This window comes from Octopus sinensis, linkage group LG14, assembly GCF_006345805.1.
Source record: "Octopus sinensis linkage group LG14, ASM634580v1, whole genome shotgun sequence".
Lineage (NCBI taxonomy): Eukaryota > Metazoa > Mollusca > Cephalopoda > Octopoda > Octopodidae > Octopus > Octopus sinensis.
The window spans coordinates 8,659,659-8,686,846 of record NC_043010.1 but is presented as its reverse complement, the minus strand read 5'-3'; the positions used below and the strand labels follow the sequence as shown (position 1 = coordinate 8,686,846).

Genomic DNA, 27,188 nt, shown 5'->3' with positions numbered 1-27,188 from the left:
AGATAAATAGATAGATAGATAGATAGATAGATAGATAGATAGATAGATAGATAGATAGATAGGTAGGTAGATAGGTAGATATATAGATAGATAGATAGATAGACAGATAGATAGAGAGAGAAGGAAAAATAGATAGATAGATAGATAGATAGATAGATAGATAGATAGATAGATAGATAGATAGATAGATAGATAGATAGATAGATAGATAGATACACATGCATATTTAAATATATGCATGTGTATGTGTGCCAGTGTCCTTGTCAACCAATGCTGGTTTGTTTACATCCCCATAACTTAGCAGTTCAGAAGAAGAGAACAATAGTATAAAATAGTAGGCTTGAAATAACATAAGCACTGGGTTCGAATTGTTTGACTAAACCCTTCAAGGTAGTGATATAGCATGGCCACACTCCAATAACTTAAACACGTAAAAGGTATAGGTAAGAAAGTACATTTGAATATTAATGGTATTTATTCAGGTTGAAATGCACAGACACTTTTTGTCAATCTGGCCATTGGAAATTCAGTAAACCAGTGCCTAGCTTGTTGGAAACCTGTAACATAATGAATAGTGTTATTGTTCACAAAAGCATTAAAAACAATTCTTGTTTTTTGGGGTTTTTTTTTCTTTTATAGTTAGAAGCATATGAAGCTATAAAAATTCTTGTCCCATCATTACTTTAATATCTGGATATCCGGATTTTCACAAACCCATTCATTCATTCATTCATTCATTCATATCAGGTATAAAAACAGTTATAACAGGAATAACAGAATTTCGATTATGAGTTCAAATATGGATAGAAAAGTGTGATTGAAGTTTGCTAAGTACAACTGCCATGATGAGGAAAGACTCTAATTTTTGTGGCTCTTAGCCTTTTACTGAGAGTGAGGAAGAGAGAGAAGTGTCGTTAGGACAGTTATATACATATATATAAGCATACCTATGCACACACACACATACACTCATACACACACATACATGTGTATGTATATATAGGGCGGCGAGCTGGTAGAACCGTTAGCACACCGGGCAAAGTGCGTAGCCGTATTTCATCTGTCGTTACATTCTGGGTTCAAATTCCACTGAGGTCGACTTAGCCTTTCATCCTTTTGGGGTCGATTAAATTAAGTACCAGTTACGCACTGGGGTCGATGTAATCGACTTAATCCATTTGTCTGTCCTTGTTTGTCCCCCTCTGTGTTTAGCCCCTTGTGGGTAGTAAAGAAATATATATATATAGCTTGCTTACCAGCCACATGGCTCCAGGTTCAGTCCCATTGCATGGCATCTTAGGCAAGTGTCTTCTTCTATAGCCTCGGGCTGACCGAAGCCTTGTGAGCAGATATGGTTGTTGGAAACTGAAAGAAGCCTGTCATATATATATGTAGGTATGTTGGTGCAAGCAGGAAAAATAGAACTCAAAATATGAGTATATGTATATGTTTATTAATGTTTACCAGAGTGACCAAAGGTCCAAGACTTCCATGTGTGGGATGGAAACCAAGATCACATGGTTGGGAAACAAGCTTCTTAACCTCACAGCCATGAAAGCACCTACATTTATTTCAAATGGTTTGCATCTCCCACTTTCAATATTTCTTCTTACCACCCTGGTTAAAAAATAACAGGTGAAATAAATGAAGTGAAACAAGCATCAGAAATACCTTGTCCATTGCAGAAACTGCTGGAGCTATAAGGCAGTGAGCTGGCAGAAATGTTAGCACGCTGGGCGAAATGCTTAGCAGTATTTCATCTGCCATTATGTTCTGAGTTCAAATTCCACCGAGGTCGACTTTGCCTTTCATCCTTTTGGGGGTCGATAAATTAAGTACCAGTTACGCACTGGGGTCGATGTAATCGACTTAATCCCTTTGTCTGTCCTTGTTTATCCCCCTCTGTGTTTAGCCCCTTGTGGGCAATAAAGAAATAAGAAACTGCTGGAGCTACTCAGAGGTTTTGTTTCCATCTACCAAATTCACTTAGAAGCTTTTGGTTGGCCCAAGTCTATAGTAGAAGATACTTGTCCAAGGTGCCACACAGTGGGACTGGACCCAGATCCGTGTGGCCTGGAAACAAACTTCTTACCACACAGCCATGCCTGTGCAAACATATTAATTCTACACACAGTCTTAAGCATGTGTGTATATATATATATATATATATATATATATATATCTTTACAAATGTATTTTTCACGCATTCTTTAATACATATGTATAAGCACATCCAACTCAGTTGTGTTAGTGTATATCCATAGACATATTGGTTTGTCATAAAACCTACACCTTTCACAAAATTGTAACCTATTCCATTAGAATATATCATCTAAAATAAAAAAACAAATTATAAAAGTATTTTGAAAAAAAACAAAAAAACGGACAGTATTTATATTATTAACAATATTTTTTGTACATCTCTAGATTTTCAACTTGAAGAAGTCTAATATTGAAGCTTCTCTCCATTTTTACATCCTCAAGCTCTAACAGCTATCAGGTTTTTCAAAGTACAGTATAGGATACAAAGAATATGTAAGACAGGTCACTAACTTTACAAGAACCCCACTGCTATATGACAATGCTCCTTTGACACAAATGTGACCCCCACCACCCATCCTTGTCTAGATTGTTAAAAACGATTTCTTCCATTTCCTTCTCCTGTCAAATCATCTTTCTGTGCCTTTCGGTATTTCTGTCTTCACTTTTGTCTAATTTCTTTTTCTTTTTCTTTTTTTTTTTTTTTTTTTCCATTTCGCTTCCAGATATAAACATTGGCAGTCTCTCGCTTCCCAACTGCTGTATATTAGTCGATACCTCTTTTCAGGTAACCTCAAGTTACTATCAATTCTTTATCGCCTCAAACCCAAACTAATGATACCTCTTCTCCTAATGTAACTTCTAACTGATAGCTTTCATGTGTCACCGACTCCCAGCCAACAATAAATCCTTTCATTCGAATGCTACCGATATTTCTCTTGAAGCAACTTTAAGTCATATCTACTTTCGCTTTCTTATATGCAAATGAGCCTGAGTGTGTATGTGTGCATGTGTGTCTATATCTAGTCATGTAGTCATGTATTTCCTTGTCTGTTACTATCCATCTGTGTGTGTGTCTGCATATATATATATATATATATATTATATATATATATATATATATATGTATGTATATATATATATATATATATATATATATATATATATATATATATGTATGTATATATATATATATAATATATATATATATATATATATATATGTATGTATATATATATGTACTTTCACATACACATAGATGCATGTAAGTACATATATATAAAATATATAATATATTCATGTGTGTGTGTCTGTGTGTATGTATATATACTATATATACCTATATGTGTATGGTGTATGTGTGTATGTGTGTATCTGTAGATATACCCATATACATATATATATATATATATATATATATATATGTATGTATGTATTCTTTTACTTGCTTTAGCAATTCAGCAACAGCCATGTTGGGGCAATGCCTTGAAGGGTTGAGTCAGAGTGCCCCTGGATTTTTTTTTTAAGCCTGGTACTTATTCTATACCACCCTCCTTTATGGAGATGTAAACAAACCAGTACCAGTTGTCAAGCAGCAGGGAGAGACAAACACAAACTAAAAGATACTGATACATAGATATTTGCATATATATATATTTATTTATATATATATATTTATTTATATATATATATTTATTTATATATATATATTTATTTATATTATATATTTATTTATATATATATATTTATTTATATATATATATTTATTTATATATATAATATTTATTTATATATATATATTTATTTATATATATATATTTATTTATATATATATATTTATTTATATATATATATTTATTTATATATATTTATTTATTTATATATATATATAACATGACAAACTTCTTTCAGTTTTCATCTCCTGAATCCATTCACAAGGCTTTGGTCATTCTAAGTCTATGGCAAAAGACATTTGCCCAAGGTGCCACACCATAGTACTGAGTCCAGAACCATGTGGGTGAGCACCTAACTTCTTACTACACATCCATGCCAGAACCTATACTCTTTTTACTCTTTTTACTCTTTTACTTGTTTCAGTCATTTGACTGCGGCCATGCTGGAGCACCGCCCTTTTAGTCGAGCAAATCGACCCCAGGACTTATTCTTTGTAAGCCCAGTACTCATTCTATCGGTCTCTTTTGCCGAACTGCTAAGTGACGGGGGGGCATAAACACACCAGCATCGGTTGTCAAGCAATGCTAGGGGGACAAACACACACACATATATATATATATATACATATATACGACAGGCTTCTTTCAGTTTCCGTCTACCAAATCCACTCACAAGGCATTGGTCGGCCCGGGGCTATAGCAGAAGACACTTGCCCAAGATGCCATGCAGTGGGACTGAACCCAGAACCATGTGGTTGGTTAGCAAGCTACTTACCACACAGCCACATTATCAGTAAATCATAAATCCAAAAGAGAAGCACACTCTAAGTTGTAGAGTATTTAGATAAAGATAGTTATGGCCTGTTTATAGGGTTACCCAGGTTTTCATGTTCATAAAGTGCTTAGCTTTCCAACGTCTCATCAGACCCTAATAGCTGATGGCCTATAACCTCTCTTCAAAACCGAGCTTCGTTTTAAAGAGAAGTTATCAGCCATTGACCATTAGGATCTGATGAGACACTGTAAAACTAAGTGCTTTATAGATGCAAAAATCTAGGTAACCCTATAAATTGGCCATAACTGTCCAAGTCAGACGCCTTGATAGATTGTTAGCCACTACACACACTTTATTTTCTCTCCTTGTTTTTTCTGTGTCCCTTTCTGTAGAAGAGCATAGGCTCGAAACGTAAAAGACTTTTTCTATTCCTGAGTGTTATACTGATACATCTGTTTGTTTTGTACACCACTTGTCTTCGTCTTTTGTTTTTTTCGTAAACTCTCCCTTTTTTCTAAATATATATATATATTCACAGATAAGTACACACACATATATAGATAGACACTGCTTGATTATTATCATCATAATCCTCTTGTGCTCAGTTTCTTTTTTTATGCTTGCATAGATTTGATGTATGTTCTCCATTGCAGCATCTTGTTAATTGTTGTGGTCTCTTGTCACTTCTTTTGTGAGTTTCATATTCCTCTTCCTGCTTCATCCAGTATTCTCTTTGGCCTTCCTCTTCCTCAGATTCTTTCCACTTGGATTAACAGTCATGATTTCATCTAACTAGCATCTTCCATGTACATCAATTGACATACCTATTTCTTTACTACCCACAAGGGCTAAACATATAGGGAACAAACAAAGACAGACATAGGTATTAAGTCGATTACATCGTCCCCAGTGCATAACTGGTACTTAATTTATCGACCCCCGAAAGGATGAAAGGCAAAGTCGACCTCAGCGGAATTTGAACTCACAACGTAACGGCAGACAAAATACGGCTGCACATTTCGCCCGGCGTGCTAACGTTTCTGCCAGCTCGCCGCCTTAATCAATTGACATACCTGTTCAGTCCTCTTTGTTGCATATTTTTCTCACAGCCCTGAGGCCTTGGTGGACACCTATCTGCTCACCAAATTCATTACAGAAGTTCTTGATAACTCTCATTTTGTTCACAGTATCTCTATACATGTCAGGCGGTGAGCTGGCAGAACCGTTAGCATGCCGGGCGAAATGCTTAGCGGTATTTCATCTGCCATTACGTTCTGAGTTCAAATTCCGCCGAGGTCAACTTTGCTTTTCATCCTTTCGGGGTCGATAAATAAAGTACCAGTTACGCACTGGGGTTGATGTAATCGACTGAATCCCTTTGTCTGTCCTTGTTTGTCCCCTCTATGTTTAGCCCCTTGTGAGCAATAAAGAAATATATACATGTCATGCAGGAGGCCTCCCATAAGTTATTCATATACACCTAATTTTGTTACTAACCACCAAACTACAGAGCATTACATCTAGCCAAAGTCCGTTTTGGGGGCAATGAATGCTAGTTGTGGTAGCTTGCTTTTAGCTAAGAATTTCTTTTGTTGTTGTTTCGTGAAGAGGAGGGAATCAATGGCATCCTCTTCTGGCACAAACATGAACTGCATCACATCTAAGCATTGATTAATTATGCTATCTCATTTTCTGTTATATTCATAGTTTGGTCATCAGTTTCATTGCTCTGGCAGTTGCTTCTTTCAAGAGCATTTCATTTACTTAATTTAGCTATTGATTACGCCAGTTATTGGGAACAGTGGAGGTGCAATGGCCCAGTGGTTAGGGCAGCGGACTCACGGTCATAGGATCGCGATTTCAATTCCCAGACCGGGCGTTGTGAGTGTTTATTGAGCGAAAACACCTAAAAGCTCCACGAGGCTCCGGCAGAGGGTAGTGGTGATCCCTGCTGTACTCTTTCACCACAACTTTCTCTCACTCTTACTTCCTGTTTCTGTTGTACCTGTATTTCAAGGGGCCGGCCTTTTCACTCTCTGTGTCTCGCTGAATATCCCCGAGAACTACGTTAAGGGTGCACGTGTCTGTGGAGTGCTCAACCACTTACACATTAATTTCACGAGCAGGCTGTTCCGTTGATTCGGATCAACCAGAACCCTCATTGTCGTAACCAATGGAGTGCTTCCATATCGGGAACAACCTATTTCTGTACAACCTAACTGGTCATTCAAGCAACTGGTGAATGTCCCACTGTACATATTTTCAACACTTCATTGGCCTGACTATTTCACCTGTTTTCATATCCTTAATAGACATCTTCACAATATATCTATCATTCTTAATAGCTGCTTCCTCCGATGGATTTATATGACTGGCCCTTCTTTCTTCTGGGTGTCCTGAGTTTTGGTGATAAAAACTGAAAAATAGGACAGAAAATGTGACTCAGTGGTAAGAGGATTGTTTCTCAACCACAGGGTTCCAGGTTCAATGGTTCTCTCATTGTATGGCACTTTGGGCAAGTGTCTTCTACTATAGCCTTGAACTGACCAAAGCCTTGTGAGTGGATTTGGTAGGTGGAAACTGAAAGAAGATGGTTGTGTGTGTGTGTGTGTTTGTATGTGTCGTTTTGTCTGTGTTTGTCCCCCCTTCCTTGGATGACAACGGGTGTGTTGGTGTTTTTACATCTCCATAACTTAGCAGTTCAGCAAAAGAGACTGATAGAATAATTACTAGTCTTGAAAACAATATGTCCTGGGGTCAAGTTGTTTGACTAAAACCCCTGAAGGCAGTGCTCCAGCATGGCTGCAGTCAAGTGTCTGAAACAAGTAAAAGAATAGAATGAAAGAATATTCTTTTTTGTTTTAATCAGAAGTTACAAATTCAGATTTGAATCCAGTTTCAAGAGCCAATGCACAATGGAAATGAGCAAGTCTCTGCCAAGTAGCCAAGTGGCTTCACCCTGCATACTTTAGCTCCATTGCCATGGTAGCAATCCTGATGCTTTTTGATCAGACCTCATATCATCATTATCATTTAACTTTCATGCTGACATGACAAAATTCTTTTCAGTTTCCATTAACCAATTCCACTCACAAAGGCTTTTGTAAGTCTGGGGCTATAGCAGAAGACATTTGTCTAAGGTGCTGAGCGATGGGATTGAACCCAAGATCGATATGGTTGGGAAGCAAACTTCTTACCACTTTAATTTATCTCACGCATTGGTGCAACAATTAGAGTCAGTTTATTTATAAGACCAAGTGTATTATCAAGTAGCAATAAGCACTTTTGACTAAACATTGTTCCAGCTTGATACCTTAAAATCACTGCTTGACAACCGCTGTTCGGGTGTTTATGTCCCCGAAATTCAGCGGTTCGGCAAAAGAGACAGATAACATAAATACTAGGCTTCCAAAGAAAAAGTCCTGGGTCATTTTCTTCAACTAAAGGCAGTACTCCAGCATGGCCACATTCAAATAACTGAAACAAATAAAAAGAAAAAGGAAAAAAGGAATATATATATATATACATATTAACATATCATATTATATACATATATATATTATATTACATATACTTTGAGATAGATGTAAATATATATATATATATATGTATGTGTATTTGTATGCATGTGGATATATACGTATGTACATGTCCATATTGTACTGGTGCATAGCAGCGGAAGATGTAAACATGAGTGAGAAAACCGATAAACTAGTGTTTTCCAACAAAAAATACTTCACATTGTTTTTCCGCTTGAGTTGCACAGAAAGTCCTTTGTTGTCCACATTGCTCATACCATCATAAATGCAGTGAACTAGTGACTAGCCCTTTGGAAACCTAGTCATCAACACTATTGTTCATGAAAATATAGCATACTCTTTTACTCTTTCACTTGTTTCAGTCATTTGATTGCAGCCATGCTGGAGCACCGCCTTTAGTCGAGCAAATCAACCCCAGGACTTATTCTTTGTAAGCCCAGTACTTATTCTATCGGTCTCTTTTGCCGAACCGCTAAGTGACGGGGACGTAAACACACCAGCATCAGTTGTCAAGCAATGCTAGGGGGACAAACACAGACACACAAACACCCACACACACACACATATATATATATATATATACGACAGGCTTCTTTCAGTTTCCATCTACTAAATCCACTCACAAGGCATTGGTCGGCCCGGGGCTATAGCAGAAGACACTTACCACACAGCCACTCCTATGCATGAAAAAATATATTTTAATAAATAAACGAATAAATAGATAAAATGACTTCATTATTGATAGCTGATATAATTTTGATAATTCATTTTAAAGTTGTAAAATTGTATTTTATTTTTAAGTGCTGGGTTGAGGTATTCTTCAAATGATGATGTCTTAGGCACAAGAGTGGCTGCGTGGTAAGTAGGTTGCTTACCAACCACCTGGTTCCAGGTTCAGTCCCACTGCATGGCACCTTAGGCAAGTGTCTTCTTCTATAGCCTTGGGCTGGCCAAAGCCTTGTGAGTGGATTTGGTAGATGGAAACTGAAAGAAACCTGTCGTGTATATATATATATATATATTTGTGTGTGTGTGTGTGTGTGTGTGTGTATGTATATATATATATATATATATATGTATGTATGTATGTGTGTGTATATATTTGTGTGTCTGTGTTTGTCCCGCCACCATCTCTTGACAACCGATGCTGGTGTGTTTAAGTCCGTGTTACTTAGCGGTTTGGCAAAAGAGACTGACAGAATAAGTACTAGGCTTAGAAAAGGCCCAGTCCTGGGGTTGATTTGCTCAACTAAAGGTGGAGCTCCAGCATGGCCACAGTCAAATGACTGAAACAAGTAAAAGAACAAAAGAATATATGCATTGATTAATCTTGTTTAGTTCTCTGACATAAATATCTCAAAGTTATTACAAATATTACTGATGTTAGCTCAGTTTTTACATGAACGTGTTTTGCAGTAACATGCTTAGCCTCCATTGCATTAATATTACTTACCTTTGGTTTGCACACATGCTGTTTATCTCTGTTCTTGTGTGTAATTATTGCATTGTTTTCACTTATTTTGAGTCAATTTACCTGTAGTTAAGCATTTTCATTGTTGGAAGAGTTTATAATAATTCGTACATATCTGTTATAAATGACTGGTCTATAACTTCTTCAATTATGTGGCTTTCATTTTTAAAGTTACATGCACTGGTTTCAATGCTAAGAGTTGCAATAATACATACATACACACAAACACACACACATATATATATATATTGGCAATATTAAAAATTAGGATTACTCCAAAGTAACAATAGCACATATATATATATATATATATATATATAGGAGCACTCCGTTGGTTATGACGATGAGGGTCCCAGCTGATACAATCAACGGAACAGCCTGCTCGTGAAATTAATGTGCAAATGGCTGAGCAATCCACAGACACATGTACCCCTAACGTAGTTCTCAGGGACATTCAGCATGACACAAAGTGTGACAAGGCTGACCCCTTTGAAATACAGGTACAACTCATCTTTGCCAGCTGAGTGGACTGGAGTAATGTGAAATAAAGTGTTTTGCTCAAGGACACAACGCGTCGCCAGGAATCGAACTCACGATCTTATGATCGTGAGCCAAATGCCCTAACCACTAAGCCACGTGCCTATACACTCTTGCACACACACACACATGCATGCACGCACACATACATATGCCTATATGCATATACTGATGTAAACCAGTTCCTTGATTTGTTTCCCTTTCTCTTTCTCTCTTTTTACTTGTTTCAGTCATTTGACTGCGGCCATGCTGGAGCACCGCCTTTAATCGAGCAAATCGACCCCGGGACTTATTCTTTGTAAGCCCAGTACTTATTCTATCGGTCTCTTTAGCCGAACCGCTAAGTGACGGGGCGTAAACACACCAGCGTCAGTTGTCAAGCAATGCTAGGGGGACAAACACAGACACACAAACACACACACACATACATATATATACATATATATATACGACAGGCTTCTTTCAGTTTCCGTCTACCAAATCCACTCACAAGGCTTTGGTCGGCCTGAGGCTATAGTAGAAGACACTTGCCCAAGGTGCCACGCAGTGGGACTGAACCCGGAACCATGTGGTTGGTAAACAAGCTACTTACCACACAGCCACTCCTGCACCTTTATGTAAAAAAAAATGATAACTAGCCATTCAATATATATAGTGGTTGCTAAACTAAGTTCAAATCTTAAATTAATACTGAGATTCATATGAATGAAGGCAATGCCCAAATATGGTCACAGTTTAATGATACGATTGAAGCCAATAAACCAATAAGAGAATGAAGAAGCTGATTTATGACTGATTCCTTTTCAGTCTGCTGAGACAGATGAAAGTTGAGTCGGCTCAGAGACTGGTGATACCTATTTCTTTATTACCCACAAGGGGCTAAACACAGAGGGAACAAACAAGGACAGACATAGGTATTAAGTCGATTACATCGACCCCAGTTTGTAACTGGTACTTAATTTATCGACCCCGAAAGGATGAAAGGCAAAGTCGACCTCGGCGGAATTTGAACTCAGAACGTAGCAGCAGACGAAATACCTATTTCTTTATTACCCACAAGGGGCTAAACACAGAGGGAACGAACAAGGACAAACATAGGTATTAAGTCGATTACATCGACCCTAGTTTGTAACTGGTACTTAATTTATCGACCCCGAAAGGATGAAAGGCAAAGTCGACCTCGGCGGAATTTGAACTCAGAACGTAGCAGCAGACGAAATACCTATTTCTTTATTACCCACAAGGGGCTAAACACAGAGGGAACAAACAAGGACAGACATAGGTATTAAATCGATTTCATCGATCCCAGTTCGTAACTGGTACTTAATTTATCGACCCCGAAAGGATGAAAGGCAAAGTCGACCTCGGCGGAATTTGAACTCAGAACGTAGCAGCAGACGAAATACCTATTTCTTTATTACCCACAAGGGGCTAAACACAGAGGGAACAAACAAGGACAGACATAGGTATTAAGTCGATTACATCGACCCCAGTTTGTAACTGGTACTTAATTTATCGACCCCGAAAGGATGAAAGGCAAAGTCAACCTCGGCGGAATTTGAACTCACAATGTAACGCAGACGAAATACCGCTAAGCATTTCGCCTGGCATGCTAACGTTTCTGCCAGCTCGCCTGACGATACTTTGTTATATCATTTCTACCAATCGTTTATGATATTGTGTTTCCCCCAGGAGTTTATCATGTGTAGTTATTTCATTTGGTAAATTTCACTCAAAGTAGTCTATTTCTTTATCTCTATCGCTATCTTTTATCTCTATCTCTTTTTCTCTTTTTGTCTCTTTCCTTCCCCCCTCTCTCTGTCTCTCTCTGTCTCTCTCTCTCTCTCTCTCTCTTGATCAGCTCTTTACTTCAGGTTTGTCAGTATCTGCTGCGCCAATTCCAATCTGTATGTATTATCTAGTTCTTAGTCAAGCTCTATTTTCTATTCCTCTGTCTGCCAGATATGTTCCTCAAACTAACCGTTCTGTTCAAGCTATTGACATTTTTTGCCTCAGTTTTTTTTTCTTTACTATCTTTCTCCCTCTCTCTCACTCACTCACTCTCTCTCTGTCTCTTTCTCTCTTTTCTCTTGAATATATAAGTCTGAATCACCAATTTGCAATTATTTTCTGATTTTGTTATATATTGACCTCTTCATACATAATGTCATCGTTCTTCTTCTCTATCAAAAGGATTCTTTCCACATGAATGTATACTTTGTAGAGTGACTAGCTGTGCGACCCAACATAACCTACTACTATTTACTCTTCTTAACTTCATTATTGACTTTTTTCACTGCTACTGTCTACTTTTCTCTGACATCTGAAATCTGAACTTGTTTACAACAAAACTCTATTGTTGACACAATTTACAACATTACTCTGACAAAGTTGATCTCCTCTTTTAGACCACTTGATACATCAGATCATCCACTCCTCGAGTAAATATTGAAATAAATCACAAATGTTTTCCAGTTTAGATTTTACTCTTCAAAAATCTACCATCATTTTTTTTTCTTTTATACTAGCTATTTTTTTTTTCTTTTTCTGTGTTTTTATTGAATTGCTGATGTATTTTTTGTGTCTTTTTCACTACAAAAATAATGAAGCAACATCTAATTGTTCTGGAAGAATTAGATTTCTTTTCTTGTTCTTTTTTTTTTATTATTATTATTATTATTTTCAGGAAGAAATCAGCCTATCCAATTATTATGTTCCTTTTTAGATAAGGCTCAATTTTGGAATAAACTGGGTTTTTTTCCCCCTGATATTTTTGCATCTTTATTGCACAATTCCCCATCTCTCTCTCTCTCTCTCTTTCTTTCTCTCTCTCATTCTCTCTGGTTATACAGATGTACGTACGCATGTATATATACATACATAAATATGTATGCATGTATGTATGTATATATAAATGTATGTATATATATATACATACATATATATATATATATATATATATATATATATATGTGTACATATATATATATATACATATATCTTTATATATATGTATATATATATATATATATATAAGTGTATGTATATGTCCTTATGCACACACATATCCACACAAACACAATTACATACATAACCTCTACTACTGTCTTTCCTTTCTTATCACTCTGTCTCAATCAGACTGACTGCATAATTTTCCTCACTTCTCATTTCAAACTTGTTTTATTATATATATATATATATATATATAATATATATATATATTATATATATATATATATATTATATATATATTATATATATATATTTGAGTCTCTTCTTGACTCACTCATCTTTCTCAAACATCATAATGGTTTGCCTCCAATAAGAATTTATTCAGGGATTGTAATGTGGTGAAGAACTTGCTTTCCTACCACTTGATTTCAGGTTCAAGCCTGCTTCTCTGCACCTTAAGCAAGTGTATTCTATTGTTGTCTTGGGTATGATCAATAACTTGAGAGTAAAATTTGTTAGAAGGAAACTGTGTAGAAGCTCATCATAAAAGCATGTGCATGTATGTGTGAATGTGTGTATCTGTATCTATGTTTGTCATGATGCTTAAGTTTACAACTGTAAAGCCAAAGTTGTATCAAAAAGTATGATTTAGTAATTCAAATATATATATATATATATATATGTGTGTGTGTGTGTGTGGAGGCGCAATGGCCCAGTAGTTAGGGCAGCAGACTCACGGTCGAAGGATCACTGTTTCGATTCCCAGACCGGGCGTTGTGTGTGTTTATTGAGTGAAAACACCTAAATGCTCCATGAGGCTCCGGCAGGGCGTGGTGGCGACCTCTGTTGTACTCTTCCGTCACAACTTCCTCTCCCTCTTTCTTCTGTTGGCCTGCTCACTTAGCCAGCAGGGTGGCATCATTTGAAGGCTAAAACAATGCAAAGCGCATTGTAACCAGCGATGTGTAGCAACATCTGATAGCCTGGTCGGTCACGTGATCCCGTGATATATATAATATATATATATATATATATATATATATATATATATCAAAATGGTAATTGTAGTTGTGGCTGATGCCAGTGCTACCTGACTGGCTCCCCGTGCTGGTGGCATGTAAAAAGCACGATTCGAATGTGGTTGATGCAAGTCCCCCACCCCCAACTGGCTCCTGTGCCAATGGCATGTAAAAAGCACCATCCGAACACGGTCAACGCCAGTGCCACCTGACTGGCTCCCATGTCGGTGGCACATAAAAAGCACCTACAGCACTCTCAGAGTGGTATCCAGCATTACGAAGTGCATCCAGCTGTAGAAACCTTGCCAGATCAAAAGTGTTTCTTTTGGCTTTTGCCTACCAAATCCACTCATGAGGCTTTGGTTGACCTAAGGTTATAGTAATAGACACTTTTCCCAAGGTGTCATACAGTGGGACCAACCCCAGAAGCATGTGGTTGAGAAGCAAACTTCTTACCACAGGGCCACACAAGCATCAGATTTAACTGTCTACTGAAACCATTAAATGAGACATAATCATCATCATCGTCGTCCTCATCATGATCATCATCATTATCATCATTCTCAACAACATTCATTTTGTGTCCATCATTCTATATTAGCACAAACCGGCTGAATCTTCTCCATCTGAATGTTTCAGCACGTGTAGTAATCCCTTATTATCTTCACGAGGTTCAGCATCCTAATGTCAGCTTTAACCACTTTTTTCATTCCTTCTTTGGTCTTTTCCTTCCAAAGATCCCTTCCATCCAGGTCGCTTGCTTCTTCCTTTCCAAACAAACACCCTCCATATAAATTGCATAGTCCATACAAACTCAATTTTCTCTCTTGCACATTGCAACTAAATTTTCTGATACCTAGTTCCTCTTCTTAGCTCATTTGTATTCCATCATTTACATGCACTAAGTTTACACGTTCTCTGGAACATGCTCCCTTTATTTCGTTCTAGCTTTCACACAGTATTGGCATTTAGTACTTATGTTACATTACCATCCCCTTTATTCTCATGCATTGTACAACCTGTGCTTCATTTAGAGAGGGAATCCCTTTGTCACTAACAGCAATAAGAGCTCCCTGAACTGTTATCCCCTATATTCTTATTCTGGCCACTATGTTTAGAAAGCATAGTAGTCAGAGAATGTAACCTTCATTGCTCATTAGCTCACTGACTTAATGGAAATTAAACCCTGTAGTATTTCGAATAATTTATTTCATTAGTGCATTTACTATAAACTACTCTTGCACATCTACATAAATACTTTTTCTTCTCTATCATCTTGCGTATGATTCCACTGCACTCCTTGTGTATCCATAGTATACATAGAAGATACAATGTTGTGGAGGCACATGGCCTAGTGGTTAGAGCAATTGACTCGCGGTCAAGGGATCACGGGTTCGAATCTCAGACCGGACGATGTGTCTGTTTATGAGCGAAACACCTAAGCTCCACGCGGCTCTGGTAGAAGGTAATGGTGAAACTTCTGCTGACTCTATCACCACAACTTTCTCTCACTCTTTCCTCCTGCATCTTGCAGCTCACCTGTGACAGACTGGCGTCCCGTCCAGGTGGGGAACCTATACGCCAAGAAACCAGGAAACCGACCCTTATGAGCCAGGCATGGCTCGAGAAGGAACAAACAACAAACAACAATTAGAAGATACAATGTAGAATTCTTACCTGTTACCTGTTACACATGACTACTTTCCAGATGGCAATAACATCCTATCTTTCTTTACTGCTAACAAAATCTCATGTTTTTCATAGGTTTACTAACAGAACTCTTGGCTATAAGCTTTTAATTTTACACCTGGAATTTATTCTCTGCTTCATCAACAGGTTCAGCTATGAGATTTAGGTTATCAGTTAATAGACAGTACACAGAAAAGTTTCCATAGTCAGCAGGTTTTTTAAAAATTCAACTGTTACTCCTTGAAGAACTTAATAAACAGAAGTGGGCTGGGAACCACGCCACTGTTAAATTCTTCACTAAACACTTTGTTAAAACTCTCATCTTGCAAACAGCCTCTCTATACATGACACATGGCTCTCCCAAACCAATCATCTCTAACCAGGTTTTCTTAAAGATCACCAGATTACAGAGTTTGATATCCAATCAAAAACCTTCTCCAGATCAATGAATGTTTGGCATAGTGGCTTGTTTTTGCTTAGAACTTCTGTGGTTTATCTCACTAGAAAGAAGACATTAGATTTATCCCATCCAAGCACAAACCAAAACTGCATTTTATCTAAGCTATCATCTTTTATAATCTACATTTTAGTCTAAACTCTTCTACTTTCATCATCTGTATTTTCCTGTACTGATGGCAACAGTTAATCTTCTAAATATTTCATGGAAAGTAACATAGCAGACACATTTGTTACTGTTATAAAAAATAAAAAATAAAAGAGAAAGAATATAAATAAATATAGAATTAAAGAATAACATTTTTTATTATTGTTACCTACTCATATTTTTAGATGTTTTCTTGGTAAAAATCAACAACTAAAAATCAAATTGAGTTTAATTTTACTCACAGAACTGAGTAAAATCAAGGAATATTCATATAATACTAGTTTCAGAATGGAAAACTGTAACGTTAGATGTATCAACAGCATGGACCCAATCGTTCTTACCATCATAGGGTCTGGAACCTTTTTTCATACTGGCATGGGTTTGATGTGTCTCACAGTGTTTGTACACTTATTACAGTCTTTTACCATATGGCACAAAACAATACCTGAATGAAATCAGTTAATCTTTGCTGCGAATGTTTCAACATAATTTTGACCTATGTGTCTTCCTTATTCTTGTTATCAACTACTTTATAGCATAGACTAGATGTAGAGTAGTAAAATTGATATGATTATACAAGCTTAAATTATCTGATTGTAAACTTGCATTTTCTTTTGGTGCAACTTCTGTTTGGGGTAGCCTAACATATCTCTGTACAACCTGTGCTTCATTTAGAGAGGGAATCCTTTTGTCACTAACAGCAATAAGATCTCCCTGAACTTTTTTCCCCTATATTCTTATTCTGGCCACTATGCTCAGAAAGCATAGTAGTTAGAGAATGTAACCTTCATTGCTCATTGGTTGTTTTAACTATTCTGGGGTTCCTTTCTCATAATTATTTTGTTGCCCTATATTTTTATTTCAATCCATTATTGTTTATTAATGTGTTTTTATTCTTTTAGTCATCTCACCTTTTTTAACCTTAACCTCGTTGTTTCTTGTTTGTTGATTCCATTTCTATGTCACCTTTGTGCTGTCCCCAAAGTCTTGGAACTTTGTAACCAGTCGAAGAATTCCCTATAGTTATTATTATTCAGTAGTTTAAGGTAACAAACTGACACAATCATTTGTACACAACACAAAATGCTCAACAGCTTTTCTCCTGATTCATTATGTTCTGCATTCAAATTCTGCCAAGGTCATCTTTACCTTTCATTCTTTAACCCTTTAGTGTTTAAACCGGCCATATCCGGCCAAAATATTCTACCTATTTTATGTCCAAACTAGTCAGATATGGTCATTCATAGCTACCTTATTGTGTCATTTTAAAAATAAACAATCACATCATTGAAATCTCAAAGCCATGAAATGATGCAAGATTAATTTTACATGGCGTGAATAAGGGTCAATAAAATAAATACCGTTTGAGCACTCTAATCAACTAACACACTTACCCTTATAAACATTGCTGGCCTTGTGTTAAAATTTGAAACCCTTGTTAAGGAGTTTATTTTAGTGCTTCCTTTCACTCTGCTATGATGCAGACTCCTTTGTGTCTTGAGTATGTACAGTGTTTTGTTTTGGTGTTGTACTGTAAATTGTATTGGTAAATCATTATAAAATATGTGTTCAATGCCTAAGGGTGTTATATTCGGCATCTTTCTGTAAATTACAGGGTACTGATTAAATCTGTCCACATCTTTTATAGCCATTCCCAAGGTACCTCTATTAATAGGTATCTTGAGATACAAAAACAATCCCTATTATTATAGGGATTGTTTTGGGTTTTAGTTCCTCAAATTTTAGTTATTTCTATTTCCTGATTTTTATATTTGAATAATTTCTGCATTTCTTTTAGCAATATATTTTTTTGTCTTTTGAGACAGATGCTTCAAATAAGAGATCCTTCTTTTCTTGTAGCCTTTGATGACAGTATCTGGCATATTAGGTTTGATTTCTCACTGTCTTTGTGTATGTTGTCATATTCTAAAGAATGGTCACTTAATGTAATTAATTTATAAATGTATAAATTAATGTAATTTATAGAGCATTGTTGTAGAATCATTAGAAACATAAAACAAAATGCTTTAACATCCTCAAGTCATGTTTTTTATATTTTATGAGTTCAAATATCACCAAGATCACATTTGTATTTTGTCCTTCTGGATTCAGTGAATTAAAGTAACAGAAATGCATTGGGGAACCACTTAACTAATATCCTTCTCACAAATTCCTAGATTTGGGCCTGTATTTGGCAGAAACATTAGAACATTGGACAAAATACCACATGACATTTGTTCCAGCTCTTTATGTTTTGAGTTCAAATCCTGCTGTGGCAAGCTCCTTGGCTCTTCATCCCTCTTTGGTTGATAAAACAAGTACCAGTAAAGAACTAGTGTTGATGTAGCTTACTAATTCTCTCAGAATTGCTAAAATAAGTAACAGTCAAGTATTGGGGCTGATATAACTGATTTCCTCCATCCCCTAGAATTGCTGGCCTGGTACCAAAATATATTTTGGCACAAAGCCATTATTACTCTGAATCTTGTTGTTGTTGTTGTTGTTGTTGTTGTTCTTGTTGTTCTTGTTGAGAAGCCGTGACATTTATTCTCTCGCTAAAATATTTTCAGCAACATAACCGAAATGGCTTGAACGTAAATCAAAGTAATTTGTGAACTCATTCCACCAAAAATTAACTGATTTCTTTTGTCACACACACAAGTATATCTACAGCTCTAAAACTATATCTCTGATGTTATATCTATTGATAACCTTGGCTACCGTCTGCTACTGTAAAACTAATTCCATTCTGTTCTGTTGTTAATCAATTATCTCTATCAAGCTGTCTACTGCTATCTACTATTTATTTCACTCTCCATTTCAGTATGTCGTGATATAGACTGACAAAGTAATTTCTGACTCACTTCTTTCCAATTTTTAATCTGAATTAAACGGAAAAAAAAAATGTTTTTTATATATTTTTTATTATTAAATATCAGTAATTTTATTTATTTTTTTTTGTCTCAAATAATTTTTTTTTTTTTTTTCATTCTCATTATTTATTTCATTAAGTGTGACCCATACCTAAAACATATTCAGCTCCCATCCACCCTTTAACTTCACCTTCATCTTCCATTTACATCCTTCATATATTTTATAAAATTGTCATTTCTCTAAAGATTGCTTCCTGAAGATTTCATTCACAAATAGAAGATATTCTTCCTTTCTATTTTTCATATTGGTCATCAGGATTAAACAATCAAGTGTCACACCCATGGAGTGTCGAACTACTAATCATTTGACAGATTTTGTTGCTACAGGTATTTAGCCCTAGGTCAACACTGTTCGAATAGTCCTATGACAAAAAGCTTTCTAGCTATGGCAGGACCTGCTTTCTTGTCAGGTCTGGTGTATGTAAGGCAACTTTATTTTATTTAATATGACATTCTTATTCTTAAGATCTGAAGATAGCAGATTTGTGAAGTTCTGTGGCCTTTAGGCTAGGATGAACTCCTGATCATAAAGGTTAAGATTTCAATTCCCAGACTGAGCACCAAATAATTTCCTTGGGTAAAATACTCAATTTCCTGTTCAACAAGTTTGCTCAGCTGAAAAGGAACACCAGCAACAGTCTCTGGTGGGGAAGGTCAAAGGGTTGACCTTACAAAGGACTGGTGTTCTATTCAAGGATAGTCTCGTATTCTCAGTGAAATGAGGATCACCAACAACTTGGGAGTAATGCAGAGTTAAGCCAGCAACAGTTTGGTGTCCTGTTCAAGAGTCAGTTTTACGTTCTGAATCAAATGAATATCGGCAACAGCTCAGAGGTTTTAACCCTGTGATGGACTAACATCCTATTCAGAGAGAAGTCTTGTACTTTCAATAGCTTATATGTCATAGAAACTGGGATAATCTTAGTTCTGATTAATTTGGTGGCTCATGACAGACCTAAGACTAAAGATCTGAGGGAATTTTGCTTACTATAGGTACAAGTATGGGTGTGTGGTAAGAAGCTTGCTTTCCAACCACAAGGTTCCAGGTTCACTCTCACTGCATAGCACCTTGTTTAGGCAAGTGTCTTCAACTTTCACCTCAGGACGACCAAAGCCTTGTGAGTGGATTCGGTAGACAGAAACTGAAAGAAGCCTGTTATGTATATATATATATAATATATAATATATATATGTATATATATATATATGTATGTATATATATATGTATATAATATATATATATAATATATATATATATATATATTATATATATATATATATATATATATATATATAATATATATATATATAGATATATATATATATATATATGGTAGTGGGACAAATTTAAGCACAAAGACATACACACATAGATATATATGTGTTTGTCCCTCCCACCACCACCACCACTTGACAACTGGTGTCGGTGTGTTTGCATCCCCGTAACTTAGTGGTTAGGCAAAAGAGACCAATAGAACAAATATCCAGCTTAAAAAATACGTACTGGGTGGCTCATTCATTTGACCAAGAATTGAAGGTAGTACTCCAGCGTGACCGCAGTCTAATGACTGAAACAAGTAGAATATTAAAGATTATTTCTAAAACATCGGGTGACCCTGGGAAAGAGCCATTAGTAATTGTTATTAACACCTCTGTTTAGCCTCAAGGCAGTCTTAATCAAGCAGATCTAAGATCAAAGGCATCTCAATCATGATCATACTGTTTTTATAGACATAGATCATTTTAAACTACCATATCAAACGTGTTCTTGCCAACGTTTTTTTAAAGATGTCTAAGTAAGATTTGAGCGTGATTTCTATTTCTGCTATTTCTGAAAGGTCGAACGACCACATGGAGATCCTATCACTGGCTTGTGGTGATTGCATGTAACTTGTTAAGGTATGGAATATTATGAATGATAACTAAGAATGCCTTTCTCTAGTCAGCACACACCGTTTCTACTAGACATTTAGCTCGGAACCAATAATACTTGCTGTTAAGTTTCTCAGTTGAATGATGTCCTTGGGTAGTAACAGCAGCAGCAGCAGCAGTGGAAGCGATAGTAGTAGTAGTAGTAGTAGTGCTACTACTACTACTACTATTGCTAGTAGTAGTAGTAGTAGCAGCAGTAGTCAGCATCTTCATTGCTGTCTTTGTTGTTGTTGTTGTTGTTGTTGCCATGACTGTGGAGGTATATGATCAAAGGTATTCCAGACATGTCTATTTCATCAGTTTGGATTTATCTAGGACTATATTAACTGATGTACCTTTTCCTTTTTTAAAAAAAAAAGATGGTGATGGAGTATGAATTGAGAAAATTTTAACTGCTATTTCTTTCATGTCAATGACTTTTTGTAGAGTAGTATGGTTTGTTAGCAGAGTAGTGTAAGACTGGTGTGTTGGTATTGAAATGTCAGACTAGTACAGTGGTACCTCCTAGTATGAGTTTAATTCGTTCCATGACCAAGCTTTTCTTACAATTTACTTATTTTACAAATCAGTTTTCTTTCTTGAAATTAACTAAAATATAATTAATCTGTTCCAGCCCACCAAAACCACTCGAAAATAATTTTTTATGGGTTTTGAAACAGAATAGGTGTAGTTACAAGTAAAATGACAATTATAAAAAAGAGAATGCAAAATCAGAAATATATTAAATTTCTAAATATCTCATAGAGATATGTACGGTGGTGGGGCGATAGAATGGTTGTATACTGTCAATTTAACGTGACAGTAGGGGATTACACCACCGCTGTTTAGCCCTAGGAAGCATCAACGCTTCCTGATGGCTTCGACACATTCTTTTTTTCTCTGTGTCCTTATATAATTACGAAGGGGACCCCTTCATAAATATATAAGGACACAGGAAAAAAAAAATGTGTCGAAGCCATCAGAATGCAAAAGAAATATCTAAATTGGTTTTATTAACTGAGTTACCTTAAAGATGGGATGGTTTGTGTTCTCATACTGCAAATTTCTGCTTATACTTCAAGACAAAAATTCACACAAGTCTCAGCTTGTATAGCAAATTACTCATACATATTTCTTTATTGCCCACCAGGGGCTAAACACAGAGGGGACTAACAAGGACAGACAAAGGGGTTAAGTCGATTACATAGACCCCAGTGCATAACTGGTACTTAATTTATCGACCCTGAAAGGATGAAAGGCAAAGTCACCCTCGGCGGAATTTGAACTCAGAACGTAGCGACAGACGAAATACTGCTAAGCATTTCGCCCGGTGTGCTAACGTTTCTGCCAGCTCGCCACCTCATACACTCATACAATGGTGGACTCGTACTGTGAAGTTCTACTGTATCTCTGTAGTGGAATATTAGACTGTTGTATGTTCCCAGTAGAGGAATGTTAGTCTGATGTCTCTGTTATGGACTGCTCAACTGCTATTCCAGGTGAGGAATATCTTGGTGGTGGAATGCTGTTATTTACACAGTTAAATGAAATTGCATCTAAGAAAAATGTTCACTCGACAGAATGACATGAAGTCACTTGCCAAAACATTGTGACCCTATTAAAATGCTGTTACCTCATTCCGCCTTTTCAAACATGACTACCGTAGCCTCTGCCCCTCAGAGCTTATTTGTCACATGTCACCTTCACTAAGACATTTTTTACTTAATCGTCTCCCTTTCTCTCATCACCCACATTTAGTGTGTCTGTTTAGAGTCTCTTAGTAATAATAATGTTCATCAGTCGATTTTGATGAAGACCAGGACATCACATGGGACAAGAAGATGGGTCATGGTGCATCCAGTTGTGGCCAATCAGACCAAAGCTGGGAACGAAGGCAAGGGGTTGGCTTTGAACTTGCACAGCTCACATTTTTCTTGTGCTCCTGCAATCCTATTCTGTTCATAGGAGGTTCATAGGTGCAGCTACACCAGGCAGGGTGGCCTTGTGGCTGTATTTCCTAGGTATTGGGGGTTGATCTGAAAGAACTTCTGTAAGGCCTTGAGTGTAACTTTGAAGCACTTTCTCTGTCCCCTTGTGTGTGTGCTTGACTTCTACCAATTGACTATAAAATGCACTGAGAAAAATGAAACCTATGGAAGAGGATTCTGACACTGAGTGCATTCCACCATTAAGTAAAAGTGGTTTCCATTATTGAAGAGAGAATGTTTTAAAATTCTAGATTATATATATATGCATATGTGTATATATATATATATATATATATATTATATATTATATATATATATATATATATAATATATACACATATGCATATATATATATATATATATATATATATATATATATATATATATATATATTTATATATTTATATATATATAGATATATATATATATATATATATATATATATTTATATATATATATTATATATATATATATATTATATATATATATATATATATATATGTATATATATATTTTATATTTATATATTTATATATTATATATTTATATATATACATATATGCATAACAATGAAAAGAGTGAACTGTTATGGCATGGGATTAAATCTGAATACATCAACGATTATTACAAGGTTGTCAAGGTTGTCAAGGAAGGAATAAGTTTAGATAACATTGCTTACAAGTGTCTCTCACATAAGTATACTAACAAGGACCATACATTGTAAGAAGGACTATAAAAAACTGCTGATCATAAGCTCAGGTATTTTACACTCTTCATAGGTAAGATTAGTAAGATTTACTACGATTAACAGATTTAGAAACACTTACAGATAATACAAAATAATCCTCATTAGGCAAATTTCAAAATAAATTTTTTAATTACTAATGGAAAATTAACTTTGGTAGTTATAGATCAGGGTATAAACTTGGAAGATTTTGATAATGCAGTTGCTGTGAAGGTTGAAGAATCCTATATTTTCTGTCCTTTCCCATTGTCTGAGCCAAAATAACCACACGACTTTATCTTTCTTATTCTTAGACTTTTTCCTGTTTTTTTAAAATTTTTTTTTAACCTTTTACCTATGGTGGGAAGGGCAGTACCCATGACCCTTTATTTTTTTGTTTCAGAACCTCCAAGACTGGTAGGAGTAAGGGAGAAAGATATTCTCAAACCAATGACCTGGCCTGAATTCTTGCAACAGAGTGAATGCTGCTAAAGGCACCCAAGGACGACGTGGAGGTGTTACAATAGGTGATAGATTAAGTCTGCCACCCAAGAACTCAGAATGCAAAGAGCTGGAGCAAATACCACAAGGCATCTTGTTTGTACTCAAACAGTCCCACCAATCCGCTGCCATGGGCCGGTACTTCATTTTATCAACCCCAAAAGACTGAAAGGCAGGTTTTGAATTCAGAGAGCAAATACCACAAGGCATGAGGTCCTTCTCTCTAAAGGATTTGCTGCATTAAAAGACAAGGGTCTGTTACATTACATTCTTCATTCTTCACAGCAATTAAACATTGAACTCTTCTAGAAATCTTGCTATGTTGTAAAAGTTGCTGATGTGGAAGGACACCAGATTCCTCAGATATTGGATTCTAACCAAATATGACATGAGGGTACTATCATTGAAAGTCAAAGAACATGGTTACAGAAATATTGTATTGTATTGTAGTTAGTCATGTTTATTTATATTTTTTTTTTAATCAATTAAAATGATAAACACAAATACTTTTAATAATTTATTCAATTCTTTGATATGTTTATCAGTTACTTCTGAAAATGAAGTCTGCCATCACACCCTGACAAGTTCACTGATTTTGACGGAGGTGTTAATAAAAATTTCTAATAAAGGTGGAAAACTGAGAGATTTGTTCAAGTGTTGCTCTTTTTACTCTTTTACTCTTTTACTTGTTTCAGTCATTTGACTGCGGCCATGCTGGAGCACCGCCTTTAGTCGAGCAAATCGACCCCAGGACTTATTCTTTTGTAAGCCCAGTACTTATTCTATCAGTCTCTTTTGCCAAACCGCTAAGTGACGGGGACGTAAACACACCAACATCGGTTGTCAAGCAATGCTAGGGGGACAAACACACATACACAAACACACACACATACACATATATATATATATATATATACATATATACGACAGGCTTCTTTCAGTTTCCGTCTACCAAATCCACTCACAAGGCATTGGTCGGCCCGGGGCTATAGCAGAAGACACTTGCCCAAGATGCCACGCAGTGGGACTGAACCCGGAACCATGTGGTTGGTTAGCAAGCTACTTACCACACAGCCACTCCTGCGCCTATAGTTGGTTAATATTTTTATATAAAGTCCTGCCTTTGTTATGCACTGATATAATGACATCAAGCTTGCAGTATCACTAGCGTGTGGAATAAAATGCTTAATGGCATTTCTTCCAACTCTTTGTGTTCTGAGTTCAAATCCTGCTGACGTCAACTTTTCTGTTTATCTTTTGGAGTCAATGAAATAAAGTACCAATCAAGTACTGGGGTTGATGTAATAATCTTGCTTTTTTTCCCCTCAAAATTGTTAGCCTTATACCAACATAAAAATGATTTGTACACTGATATATACTCTCATTGATGCAGCAAGTAACATCACATGGGGGTACATAACTAATTGGAAAACCTTTCTAGCAGACAATGGAATAAGACTATCCTTACCTGTGGATTAAATAAAGAGTTCCAACTGAAATTCCAAGAATGCTACCAAATACAAAAGACATCTGAAGAAAGTTGGGAAATACAATGGTCAAAATATGATTATAACAACAACAAAGAGGAGGACACAAATTCAAATATGTCAGTGTGTAGTAATGAATTTAAACTTTGGTACAAGTCCAGCAACTTTAAGGGAAGATAAATAATTGACCCCCAGGACTTAACTGGTACTTATTTTATCGACTCTCTCCACCCCACCAACTCCATCCTGAAAAGATGATTAGTAAGGTTCATCTCAGTAGGATTAGAACTCAGAACGTAATGAGTCAGAAGGAATGCTACTAAGCATTTTGTCCCACAAGCAGGTCATTCTGCTATTTTGCCACTTTATACCAGTGTATAATGATGATCAATTTTCATCTCAGAATTTCAGATGGTGTTTTAGCTGACTTTGAAACTAAAATGACAAATTCACAAGGTTGTTAACTCTTTCATTACCGTATTTATTTTGAGATGCTCTGTGTTTTTTTCAATTACTTTAAATATAACAAAGAATTTAGTAAAATAACTTAGTTATCATTAAGCTAGTGTTAGGAACATAAATTGTGACTAAGGTTTGGTGGAAGATTTTAGTTCAAAACTTATGAAAGCAAAACATTTGTACTCAAAGCCAGAGCCGGTTTCAGCCGGGTTGGTAACGAAAGGGTTAAAGCAACAGATAAAATATTTTACAGCAGTTGTTCTGGCTCTTGGTACTCTGATTCAAGTACCACTGAGGTCAGCGCTGCTTTTCATCCTTTTGAGTTTGATAAGTAAAGTAGCAGTCAAGATAGAATTTCTAGAAAATCAGATGTGACATTCCATGGTATCTGATGCGGTTCTTTGTGTATTGAATTCAGATTCTGCCTGCTATAATAGGCCTACTCATAGCAGGGAACAAGACTTTCAGGACCCAGTTATTTGGGATCAATCTCCATTGTAAGATGGCGCCATATATTGATCTCGGTCAGAGCAATATATAAGAATGCATAAGGAAGTCCTTGTACCAAAAGTGGAATAAATGGTAAGAGAAAGAAAAAGCAAAATTATTCTAAATATAACAAACACCCACAAAAATAATAAATAAACCAACTAAAATAATGAATAAAGAAAAAATCAAGATTAGTGCCCTTATTTTACATCAATTATAATTTTTATTCTTATTAATTAAATTAGGTAGAACATCTTTTCATTCTTCACTTCCCACTGCAACAACAACAAAAAATGTGTAAAGTCATCAATATAATTTCTTACATTTAACTCAACAAAAAATAACCTCATTCTTTATATCATTTATATAATTTTAATTATATTATTGTTCATATATC

General features: G+C 36.0%; 1 protein-coding gene across 8 annotated transcripts in view; it reads left to right on the top strand.

Moving 5' to 3' along the window:
• The window catches only part of LOC115218739 (protocadherin beta-15-like), a 296,321-nt gene that overhangs the window by 42,448 nt on the left and 226,685 nt on the right, over positions 1 to 27,188 (top strand). The window contains exons 3-4 of one of the 8 annotated variants that reach the window (XR_005001776.1): positions 2,766 to 2,827; positions 24,259 to 24,988. The exons of 2 other annotated variants lie outside the window; for them this stretch is intronic. Coding sequence is in view for 3 of the 6 variants with exons in the window: in XM_036508582.1 (XP_036364475.1) it covers positions 24,224 to 24,319 (96 nt within the window). In the remaining 3 variants the exon portion in view is untranslated. Of the gene's footprint in view, positions 1 to 2,765; positions 2,828 to 21,070; positions 21,132 to 24,223; positions 24,989 to 27,188 lie in introns of those variants that run through there. 5 more of the 8 variants (XR_005001778.1, XM_036508583.1, XR_005001777.1 and 2 more) reach the window with 5 other exon arrangements.